General features: G+C 37.8%; 1 protein-coding gene and 2 long non-coding RNA genes across 7 annotated transcripts in view; 2 read left to right on the forward strand and 1 right to left on the reverse strand.

The window, feature by feature from the left end:
* Positions 1-10,345, forward strand: part of LOC113208238 (protein timeless) — a 20,006-nt gene extending 9,661 nt beyond the window's left edge. The window contains exons 2-27 of one of the 5 annotated variants that reach the window (XM_026425161.2): positions 696-779; positions 864-969; positions 1,071-1,165; positions 2,990-3,051; positions 3,143-3,326; positions 3,402-3,590; positions 3,671-3,817; positions 3,899-4,135; positions 4,229-4,280; positions 4,365-4,435; positions 4,520-4,860; positions 4,962-5,093; positions 5,172-5,405; positions 5,526-5,652; positions 5,745-5,844; positions 5,942-6,134; positions 6,228-6,426; positions 6,519-6,649; positions 6,738-6,864; positions 6,941-7,015; positions 7,273-7,435; positions 7,531-7,665; positions 8,150-8,350; positions 8,442-8,646; positions 8,861-8,926; positions 9,058-10,345. In XM_026425161.2, coding sequence (XP_026280946.1) covers positions 873-969; positions 1,071-1,165; positions 2,990-3,051; positions 3,143-3,326; positions 3,402-3,590; positions 3,671-3,817; positions 3,899-4,135; positions 4,229-4,280; positions 4,365-4,435; positions 4,520-4,860; positions 4,962-5,093; positions 5,172-5,405; positions 5,526-5,652; positions 5,745-5,844; positions 5,942-6,134; positions 6,228-6,426; positions 6,519-6,649; positions 6,738-6,864; positions 6,941-7,015; positions 7,273-7,435; positions 7,531-7,665; positions 8,150-8,350; positions 8,442-8,646; positions 8,861-8,926; positions 9,058-9,220 — 3,726 coding nt within the window. In that variant the 5' untranslated portion in view covers positions 696-779; positions 864-872 and the 3' untranslated portion in view covers positions 9,221-10,345. Of the gene's footprint in view, positions 1-695; positions 780-863; positions 970-1,070; positions 1,166-1,646; positions 3,052-3,142; positions 3,327-3,401; positions 3,591-3,670; positions 3,818-3,898; positions 4,136-4,228; positions 4,281-4,364; positions 4,436-4,519; positions 4,861-4,961; positions 5,094-5,171; positions 5,406-5,522; positions 5,653-5,744; positions 5,845-5,941; positions 6,135-6,227; positions 6,427-6,518; positions 6,650-6,737; positions 6,865-6,940; positions 7,016-7,272; positions 7,436-7,530; positions 7,666-8,149; positions 8,351-8,441; positions 8,681-8,860; positions 8,927-9,057 lie in introns of those variants that run through there. The other 4 variants (XM_026425159.2, XM_026425162.2, XM_052271536.1 and 1 more) reach the window with 4 other exon arrangements.
* Positions 10,346-10,412: 67 nt separating this feature from the next.
* LOC113208346 (uncharacterized) overlaps positions 10,413-11,538 on the reverse strand; it is a 34,175-nt gene continuing 33,049 nt past the window's right edge. The window contains exon 2 of the long non-coding RNA XR_008011615.1: positions 10,413-10,932. This is a non-coding gene — a long non-coding RNA (uncharacterized LOC113208346). The remainder of the gene's footprint in view (positions 10,933-11,538) is intronic.
* LOC127750298 (uncharacterized) overlaps positions 10,590-11,538 on the forward strand; it is a 71,693-nt gene continuing 70,744 nt past the window's right edge. The window contains exon 1 of the long non-coding RNA XR_008011616.1: positions 10,590-10,861. This is a non-coding gene — a long non-coding RNA (uncharacterized LOC127750298). The remainder of the gene's footprint in view (positions 10,862-11,538) is intronic.

Consider the following 11,538-nt stretch of genomic DNA (forward strand, 5'->3'; position numbering starts at 1 on the left):
CGAGGGGTGAACAACTGGTGTATTCCTCTGTCCCCGAGGCTTGTATTACCTGATATTACCTATATTACCATGTATTCCATGTATTACTTTGTATTACCTTGTATTACATGGTATTACAAGAATTTTTTCCCTGTAATACCTTATATTACTCTGTAGTACCATATATTCCTTGTAATATCATGTATTTCTTGTAATACCTTGTATTCCCTGTATTACCCTGTATTACTTGTAATACCTTATATTACTTGTAATACTCTATATTACTTTGTAATACTTATATTATTTGAATTCTTGTAACCCTCTGTTTACTTGTATTACCTCGTAATGCCTGTTATAACATGAAGTATTACTTTGTATTACCTTGTATTACCTTGTAATACTTGTAATACCTTGTAATACTATAATACATTGATATTACCAGTATATCCTGTATTACATATATTACCTTGTAATATATTCCTCTGTCCGCGTCTCAGCTGAGTTGTTCACCCCTCGGAAGTGAGTAGTAGGTCTTCCCTCTGCGGCCCTCCCTCCGCCCCCCCCAGTGAGAAATCCATCGACGTCAATGCCAATTTGACGTCAACTTGCGTTGTATTTTGCGACCTGCCAATATCGATTCAATTTTGATGTCGACGTCGAACGGATACCGAATCAACGTTCACATTGTTTAATGACGATTTTCGTTGTTGTTGCAGGTTTTGGGACGCGGCCGTTTTGTTCGTACGAGTTGTTCCTTGCCAACTGCGCACCTTTCAGCCCACAACCGATGACCCAGAAAGGTACAGTGTTGTGCAGATCTGCAATGATTGTTCACGTCACCGTCATCACCGATTTTCTTTAATTAGAAATAATACATTTTGTAGACAAGCGCCATGGACTGGTTAGCAGTAAATCCCCAATTCCACGGGACCTTTGCGCAACTCGGCGCCCAAATAGGAGACACGTACCTCGTCAACGAAGACTGCCTTGGTAAGGACTATGCCCCTTGAGAAATATGAGTATTATAAGTCTGCTTGACCTCTGGTTTATTGTATTAGTGAATAAAACGGTTCAAATTTCGTATTTTGCAGCTACATTATGCGACATTTTGGCGAAGCTTACGATAGAGGACCGGACCCTAAGGACATATCGCAGAGCCATTGGATTCGCCCAAGTTGTTAAGAAGGTTTGTGTCCCATTGCTTGCTCGAGACATATGGATCAGTTATGGTCAAGTGTTTCGTTGCAGGTAAGAAGTTGATAATATTCGTTGCTGTGGCAGCGTTTTTGTTTTGTTTTTGTTTTAATTTAAATAAATAGCCATTGTTTCTCTAATGGGGTTCTGTACACAAATACAGGTAAAAAAAAGTCCCTATTGTAATTTGTCATTAGTATAGGAAATTTCTCTCAGTAATATTAGTTTCCAGTAAATGTTATAATTCATGCAAATGCTTTGTTTCATTTTATTCTGACAAACATTTTACTTCATCAAGCTTACATGCATCTCAAGTGTGTTTCTGTTGGGACTTTGTATGCTCCACCATATAGTGGCATATTGCCGTAAGAACTCATCAGTTTATTTCCTGTCATTTACATCAACTCTTGTATGTACCTTCTCAAATTGTGAGAGATGCATAAAAGATATTCTTGTGATGTATTTTATTTCAGGTGTAGTGTTGACTTCTTGCGCTATCCAAAGGGAATGCTACAGATAAGTATGGCGACCCTTCAGGTATTGTGTGGAGCACGATGGACTGGCGAGATCAGAGAGGCTAAAAGTTGGTCACCGGGCAGGCACAAATTATTTTTGCTTGAAATATCTGTGATAGCAGCAGTTATGATAAGCTTAGATCCGCTTTTAATTCACCCATATAAAATTCATATCATTTTAAAATGGTGGCATTATCTTTTTGACACTTTTTTCTTGAAAGCGTACTATATGAAAACAAAGACATAGGAAATCAGAAAATGCTCGTTTGTAGTGCGCCAAAATATCAGAAACAGTTGAACTTGATGATGTATTGATATTGATGTAAAAAGTGGTTGATGCAGTTACATGATAATTTGTGTGGGCCAAAAAGTAATGCCATTTGAGACTTTTATTTAGTCTGAGAAATTACTTAAACCTTTAAATTAAATTTGTAAAGGAACAATGCTGTTTTGTTATAGTAAATAAATTAACCATGTTGTCTGGCACAAAACAGATTTATTTTCATAATTTGTAGAGTTGGAATGCATCCAGATACTAGATACTGGCCTCTTTCCTAATCTTTGTGTTTGTCTTTACTTTAGGGGTGTAAGATTAGCCCCACTGAAAGTAAAAAACTTGTGTTAATCAGTCATTTTGAAAGTACTTAATTATGTAGAACCAAACCACAACAAAATATTTATGCTTAGAAGACTATTACTTTTGTGTTTAACACAGCCTACAGCACACAATAAAGTAATATCCTCTTTGTTTTTAGTTAACAAAAAACTACTTCTGACGTCTAGATTTCTTATTTTTTGCATGGCTTTGAATGTAAAAAAACAGATTTTTGTTCATTTTGAGTCATAGTATGCTTGTGTAGTCTTTCTAGATTAACTTCTGCATTTTAGCACATTGCTTCCATGTACTTTAACCCGCTAGTGATGCTGCTTGGAAATTGGTGTTGGCAAAATTTGTGCGGTAATTTTAACAGCAGTTGGTTGCAGTTTTTAAAATTAATGAAATGACTTTTAAACTGTTATCAATTCTCAATGTTACCTATATTTATGTCTGGTGATTGGGCTTATGTTTTTATGTCCTCACTAGGTTACTTTTTGGAGTGTTAATTGAAATTGGCATGTTATTTGTTACTGCAATTCCCACAAATGTGCATTTGCATAGTCACTGCCATATTCTCCATCTGACTCAAGTCATGCTTTGTCTTTGGATATAACAGGAATGCCATTCTGAAATGCTGTTCAGTCCATTGTTTCGTCTTCTTATTGTACCCTTTAATAGTAAGTGATCTGATTTCTGCTTTCAGGATTTGCTTCCTCTCTTGGTCGGTGTCAGGGATGACGCAAAGATTGTCGACGTCACCATCAAGTATGTGATTTGTTCTGTCTGTGACACAAATAAAAGATGGTACCATTTGTGAAGAGATTGATTAATCACTTTCAAATTTTCATATTTTTAGAATCCTGCTCAATCTGACGGTTCCTGTGGAGTGCCTGTTGCCGATGGAGGTAATGCTGAAGACTGATGTGGGGCGCTATACAGTAATGGAGCTTAACATGCTCTTGTCAACCAGCAAAGAGGCTTTTGTGTCTCCTCAAAGTACTCGTCCAGTAGTAGACCATATCAAAACAATTCTTGAGAAGGTAAGTCCTTAATTCAGATTTGTGTTTTGCATGAGTTTTACATTGTTTGTCAATTTAATCAATTTTTTCTGGCAGGAAACAAAGTTGACTCAGGAAGATTGTGAAAGCATTAGTAACTGTCTTCTTTTGCTCCGAAATATTTTACATATCCCTGAACACCGACCTGGCAGTGCTATTGTTTCCATGCAAAATCAAATACTTTGGAATCTTTTTGCCCAAAATGTTGACAAAGTTCTCATTCAACTTATGACCAGCAAGTATCAGGTATATATCCGTTACCAATCAAATATTTTTTCTCTGAAGAGCAGCAGACCTTTTCATTTTACTATTGTCAATGTTAACAGGCATACTGGGGAGTGACGATGGTGCAATTGATAGCGCTAATGTACAAAGATCAACAAGTTGGAACTTTGCAGAAACTTCTTAATCTTTGGTTTGAGTCTTCTTTAAGTGATAGTAGTGAGGGAAATGAGAGTAATACATCTCCTCAGGTAAGTTGTGGTCTAATAACCCAACCATTGTGCTTCTATATCATTCACTCTTTTTATTAATATACGTAATTGTGATTGCAGCACCAAGCATCTGGTGATTCATCATCATTGATGACATCTGACCCAACTTCTGACTCATCCGACAATGGTGGTAGTAACAAAAAGAGAAATCCTTACCAGGCAGGAGATAGCAAATGTATGAACAATGAATCAGATGACAGCCAGAGTAGTGAGACTGCAATGTCAGCATCTCCTGCTCCAGATGCCCTTGCTTCAACGAGCCAGGGAGATTCTATGGACAGTAATCATCAAAGCCAGGTAAATCACATTCTCAGAAGGTTGCTGCTTATAGCACACATATTTCATACCCTCCGTTTGTTTTTGTTGTTGCTAATTGACACATCTTTTTAGCCACAGGCTAGACTTATTGCGCATCCTCCAATGGGTAAAATCAGAGTAAAAAGTAAGAATAATAATTTTTTTCTTATTCTCTCAGTAATATTCGTTGCCTTTGTTGCCTGATTAATCAACTAATATCCTATCACAGGTTTGTCTGAACTTCAAATACGCAATCGCAGAATAGAAAAGCATACTGACACTGAAAGCGGTTTTGTAGAGGTACATTTATTTCCTGTGGAGACTCATATAAAGTAGATATTGTAGGTTCAGTCTTATTGTTTTCTTATTTTATGTCTTATCAAGGATTCGCTGTCATCCTCTGCTGGCCATTCAGGAACATGGTCAAGACATTCTATGGTCAAACCAACTCACACTCAAGGCCAGCCTCATGAAACATTTGGGCATGGGAAGCATCATAACCATTCACAGGATTCATATGGTAAATCTCAAGAAGGTAAACACAAAGACACTCATCCAAAACTTCACCAACTTCACGGTCCAAACCATACTGGAGCAAACCAGACGAAAACTCAAGGAAAGAAAGGAGAAACAGGAAGTGAAGTCTCAGACTGTGGCTATGGTACACAGCAGGAAAATCAAGAATCAAACTCCACATCAAGTAATGAAGAAGATGCCCCTCAACGGTTGGTTTCCCTATAATTTCTGTCTGATTAGATTATTATTATTGTATCACTTTTATTTCTCATTATTTATGAATTTTTTTCTTTTGAAACTCTTTTTTTAGCTGTGTGAAACATCAAAAACCTCAGCATATGCTACAAAAGAGCCGATATACTAATGGAAAACCTAACATAACACCCCAGGAACGGAAAGAACTTCATAGGAAGAAACTTGTTAAGAGGAGCCACACTAAAACGTAAAGTATATCTATATTTTTAAAGAATATTTGTAATTTTTGTGTGATTTTTAATCTATAATTGCTTTTTTACTGCAGTATGCACATGAAGGCTCTCCTTCATCATGTTCCAAGTGATGAAGATATTTCTAATCTACTTAAAGAGTTCACTGTTGATTTTCTTCTTCGGGGATATGCCTGTCTTGTAAAAGTCCTTCATAACTGTCTTCTGGATGGAGGGTCAGTTCAAATGGATACCAGTCACTTTTTTTGGTTGGTGACATACTTTTTGAAGTTTGCCACTCAACTTGAACTTGATCTGGAACACATAAGGTTTGTGAAGTCAGTCTTTCTTTTTATCTTGGATGTGAAAGCCTCTATCATTCTTTAAGACTATAATCTATGCAAAATCTCTCATGTTTTTTTTTTCTTTTCTTCAAAATATTCCAGTAGCTCTGTGTTGACAATTGACATAGTTTCGTATTTGACTTACGAAGGAGTTAATTTATATGAAGAACTCCAAATGAGTATACAGTGTTCTGGAAGAGATCTAAAGCCTTGTCTTAGAAGAATGCATTTGGTAGGTATTCCTGACCTCTTACTGGTATACTGAAAAAATTATGTGCCTATTCCATGGAATTTGTGTGATAATTTTTTGAATGCTTGCTCTAGGTTGTCACTTCCATTAGAGAATTTATTCAAGCTGTAGAGGCATATAGTAAAATTTCTCACTTAACTGAAGAGGATCGCAGTCATCTTCTGAAATTACAACGTAAGTGCCATAAAGTATCTAATTCTCTATTATGTTTCAGTTGTCATAAACTATCATCATACAGCATTTTGTAATGTATAACTTTTTTCTCCACCAGTACAAATTGCCGAGGTGCACGATTTAAGGGGCCTGTTTGTCCTTCTACTCCGACACTATAACCCATCTCTTCAGAGTCAACAATTTCTGCAAGATCTTGTTGTAACCAACCACAATCTTCTGATGTTTGTGGAAAATACTATTAAATTGCCTGAATATCATGCAAATTTCAATCTTGTTGAGCACATCAAACAGTAAGTCTATTTCTATTCAGCAAGTAAATGTAAATCTTTTTGTCTTTTTCCAATTTGTAATTTACATTTTTGTGTCTGTGTGTTTTTTTAAAGATTTGGCACTGTTGAAGTGATGCATAATTACGGTCTTCTTCTTGAAGATTTTTTGAACAATGGAGAATTTGTTAATGACTGTATCTTAACTATGATGCATCATGTAGCTGGTGACTTGTCCCAAGTTTCAGTTCTTTTTCAACCGTTAATACTGCGATCTCTCTCTGGGATTTGGGAAAGTGACTGTGAATTGTGTGATGTAAGCAAGAATTAAATTTATTTATAATGAGATTCTGTTGATCACTTTTTACTCAAGTATATTAATCTGTTATGCTTATGTGTTTTTCTTAGGACTGGTCTGATCTTATTGAATATGTTCTGCATAAATTTGTTAAAAATCCATCTTGTAGTAAAGTGAGCACAACATCTAAGCACTCTGAGGGCCGGCAAATCAGTCCTATATCTGAAGGCAATAAAACTGAGTAAGATACTCTCCAAAATGATTATATAGTTAAATGAGGGCTTGGTTAACTTGTCAACTTATTTGTATCTTTTTGATCTTAATTAAAGGTGGACGAAGGAAGATTCAAATAATCTTTACTGGTATCACCAGCAGTGCAGTGGCTGTGAAGACCCGATTGAGGCGATCATGAACATGTATGAAAACAATGGAGTGCATGATAAGACAAGAATATCTGTAAGTATAAAAGTTTAGTCAAAGTTTATTTCCTTTTTTTCTGCTATGCAATGTTAAATTATTCCTGTAATTCTAGGTTATTCAACAATTACTTCAACAAGATGTCATTAATGAGCATCAATATGGTTCCTACATGGAAAGAGAAACCTTGGTGAGTCTCGAGGGTTTTGGGGAAAATATTTTCAAATCTTTAAATCGATCAATGTTTGAAATATTTCTTAATACTGATTGTAGTTCCATGATCAGATTTTCAATCTTTTCTATCAATACTTAAATTTCTGAGAGGATATGTACCTAGAATAGGATTATCACCTTCCTTCTTTTCTCTCGTATGATGCTTTAAAAATAGCTTTCAGTATCAATTAAATGGGTCTCATAACACATAGCTTCTTCACCCTTGCCGGAAAGCTTGCCATTAGTGAAAAGCAACATTCCTCTGTATATTCAACACAGAAATCAGCAAAGTTGGAGAATGCAGCCAGAGGAGAAACTGAAGAACAATTTGACCAGAATGAGGGAGAAAGTATGGAGGAGGATTTTGAACCAGCAAATGATATCAAAGTTCTTAAAGGTGAAATTCACTATCACATATTACTGGCATTACCTTGTTTATCATAATAATTTCCAATCTAACATTTTCTTTAATGCCCATTTTGTATCTTGTAGATCAACTGGAGAGTGAAGGCCATGGCAAAATGATTCAATGGTTGCAAGAACAGCTTCTAGAGGTGTGCTACGTAAAAATATCACTGGAAAGAGATCTCCCAATTGTGAAGGAGCCTATTGCCCACATATACACCCGTAAGTTATTTTCAGCCTTTATCTTTGAGGAAAGAATTGTCTTCAGTGGGTATGCCACCATGTTAGTCTCTGCTTGCTACTCCTCCTTACTTACAGTTATTTCCTATTAGTTTCACTGCTTCCAAAAACCTCCAAGCCATTTCTCAAAATTTTATTTTTGTTCTCTCTTTGAAAGCAATGTAGTAATGGGCCCAAATACATAGCTCTTTCAGCGCAGTGAAGATTTTGTGTAGTGACTTTTGCTCAGTTATTCATTGTGTATTCTTGATGCTGATTTAGAATGTAGTTGTAGTGTTTGTATTGATTAAGTTCTCAGTTAGAGCCGCCACTTGCACTTCCTAATTTTGGAGGCTTTCAGTTTATTTCGGCTTAGGTTCTTAGTAACTCTAAATTTTGGCTTCTCGCTGTACTTAAAATAAAAAATTAACATATCCATGTTTTATGTTTTTTCTGATTTTTTGTTTTGTTTTTCCCATACCACCAGGATTATGTCAGAGCACACCTCTTGTTCCATGGTATGTTGAGCAAGAGCAATGTCTACATTGTCCTGCATTTATTCTGCTCTTGCACAAACTTGGACTTCATCTAGCTGGCGATGCAGGGAAACTATTTCCACGTGTGCCTCATTTTTGGGAAACAGACGTGCTTTTTCAAACTGCAGAAAAACTAGGACCAATAAGTAAAGGTTGGTATACTTTTTAAACCCCTTAATAGTGAATGTTCATGGTTGTTTATGTTGTTAATGTTTCATACTTTTATCACTATACTTTATACAGAAAACGTCAAGTTTGACTTGAATCTCTTGAGAAGTAGAGGTGCAGCTAAAACCCAACGTCTCACGTCATCACCACCCACTAGCCTCCGTATTGACTTGACAAGCTCAAACACATCAGGAAACAGCTTTACTGAAAGAAGTCTATTTGCTTTACCCTCAGCTTCCAAGACATCTCTGTCTTGGAGCAGATATACTCCTGAACCAGTGTAGGTTTTTGAAGAAAAATAAATAAAATTATAGGTACCAGTTTACACCTCCGGATTTGTTCTCCTTGCTTCGCCAAAGCTCACTTCTATTTGAAGTTTTCTTATGTTTGTTTTTTATTTTCCGTTCTTGGTGTAAGCTGAATGCTTGCAGATTTTGCTACTGTAGTTTTTTTGGGTTTTTTAATGTTCAATTTGTGGTCATTGTTGTTTACAGAATGTCTAATGTGCCTAATTGGCTTCAAGTGGTTCAGCAGTCCAAAGCAACTCGTCTAACTTCAACGTAAGCACTTTATAATGATGTTCATTTCTAAAAGGCTAGTTAGCCTTTAATTTTTACAACAATGTTTTAAAATAAAATTGTGCTGTTTAATTATTATAATTTTTTGTAACTCAAAATGTTATTTTTTTCAGTGTGGAAACAACTAACTCTCCCATTGGGAGCAAGAGCAATAGAAGTAATCAAGATACTATTGACAAAGACTCATCTATTGGCATAAAGCGGGCTACAGCTTCTGACTCAGTAGATCGTCAAGGAGTTTCACAAGAGCAAAGTGACATGGATGTCAGCTCATAATATTTCAATCAGCCCGTCAATGCAACAAATGTATCAGTCTTTGGATACATGTGCATTGTTCTGCCTTCTATGAACCACCTTTTAATGTAGAAGTAAAATCAGCTTAGGGATCTTCTGTGATAAGTTAATACTTTCATCTCCATTTAAATGGAGGTGAGTGGGCAATATAGACAATTATGAATGTACTTTAAAATTAGGTGTTAAACAGGTGTGAAATAAGAAATAAGAATTCTTTAGACATCTGGCCTCTTGTTTAGTCAAACTTTTGTACTTTTTGGAGAAAATGTGTTTTTGACTTCTGAACAGCCAGTTTGTCATTTTTAACAATGATTTTTGTGTGTAGCACTACAGTCATGAATTTAAATGTTGTGATTTCAAATTATTTTTTGAGCTGGTAATATGTACCTTTAAATTTTAGAATTGCCGTAGGAATATGTATGTAAATAGGACGTAACTTGAGGTAAATTTTCTGTAAGAATTCCTTTTATCTGGTATGTGTGCTGTTGAGTTACATACAGAATTGTTTCAGATTAATTATGTTACTTTCTAACTTCATGTAAAAACAGTTATCACAATAGAATAGATTTTATTTTGTATGGTACTGTCAGAACTTATGGTGACTGCGTTCAAGTATTTTTGATTGTTCTCCTAACAATCACTGTCCTCTTGTTATTTCTTCTAATTTGTAGATTTCATGTTAGTACTCATTGTGGGTAAGACTAGATGCTTCTTGTTTGCTATCATACAGTTCATGGTTAATTGCATTTAAATTAAATTCAGTACCTTTCTCAATTTATAAATTTAATTTGCAAGGATGGTTAATTCAATTAGTGTGGATACATACCTCAATACCACATGGTTTAGCTAATATGTTATGTTGATTTTATACCCCAATTATGCTTCCTCAAAAAATATTGTTTGTAATCTTATTTTATTTTTTCTTTACCAAACTTCCAACCTTAAACTGTTATGCCTAAGTTGTTGTACAATGGTTGCTCAAGTTGTGTTTGTGTATTTAAATCAAATTTTGTGCAGAAAATCACATTGAGTACAAACTAGTTCTGGGTATTATACTTGCATAGTTTTTACTTCCTAATAAATTTGTCATGTCTCAGTAAGCCAAAATCTCTGTCCATTACCTCAACGTCACCAGGCCTCAAGAGATGAGAAGGATGAAAAAGTTTGATTGTGGTTTTGAATCAGTCGACTTTATTTTTATCAAGTAGCATGCAACATGTGATGACCGGAACACCGAACACCTGTGAACATACGGTGGCTGGCTGCGACAATAGAAATGGAGGGGGGGGGGGGGGCTCTTAGCTGCGTGTCGCCTTGACAGAGTTCGTCCGTCAGTGCTGTGACTGTGGGCCACCGAACAAACAACACGGAAAGCCCACATGCACATCACACCGTCCGACTCCGTCTCCCGTAGTTCCTGGAGCTGCCCCGCTGGAGATCGCGGGCGGGAGGTGAGATGGCTGATGACGAGCTGAAGAGAGTCACCCCGGCCGCAAGTGTTGTGAGTGTGGGCCACCAGTCCAAACCACGGAAAGCCCACATGCACATCACAGCGACCGGGACAATGACGACGTTGTTGCAGTGGACAGGGAGCTGCGGAGGACGAGCGAGTTGTTGGCCAGGGTGAGTCCTTCTTCATCCCTGGGCGCGGTGTAGGCAGCCAGGTGCAACAGCATGGCTTCTTCAGCAGCGAACTGGAACAAAACAAACGGAACAGGCGTTAGTCGGGTGTTGGACGTATCCAGATGTACACTACATATCTTGCTACATATAGCACGACGTGACTAGATCGGAAGGGGTTCATGTGTCGGATTTGGTTCCAACATATCGCGTTGACAGGATGGGTTGTTTAGTGTTCGCGGACCCGTCCGTCAGCTGCCTACCGGGCCGACCCATAACCACACTGCGCATTAGCTGGTGGTGGTAGGGCTCTGGAGGGGAAAGGGAAGCCAAGTCGGATGTCGGGGAGACGCGCGTCGCGACGGGAGTATCACGTCTATCAGCTCCATCAGGATGCCCCCCCCCCCCCGGCCCCGGGGACAGAGCAGAGCATGCCCCGCGCACATTCCTCACGACGAGCTCCGGTTTGTTTAGACTTGACTGTCCCTCCCGCCCAGCGCTGGGCTGGAAGGGAGGGGAGGGAAGTGCAGGTCAAAAAGGGTGTTGGAAAAATTGATGCCAAAGTGAACAAAACAGCGGGGTTTCGAACCAAAAGGCTGCCGGACGCGGGACGGCGGGGATGGTCGCGGCGGGCGCGGCGTGACCCCGCGGCCCTGGTGGCGGCTGGCACTCTCCCCCCC

The sequence above is a fragment of the Frankliniella occidentalis genome, unplaced genomic scaffold (genome assembly GCF_000697945.3).
Source record: "Frankliniella occidentalis isolate FOCC.00 unplaced genomic scaffold, Focc_3.1 Scaffold166, whole genome shotgun sequence".
NCBI classification, from domain to species: Eukaryota; Metazoa; Arthropoda; class Insecta; order Thysanoptera; family Thripidae; genus Frankliniella; species Frankliniella occidentalis.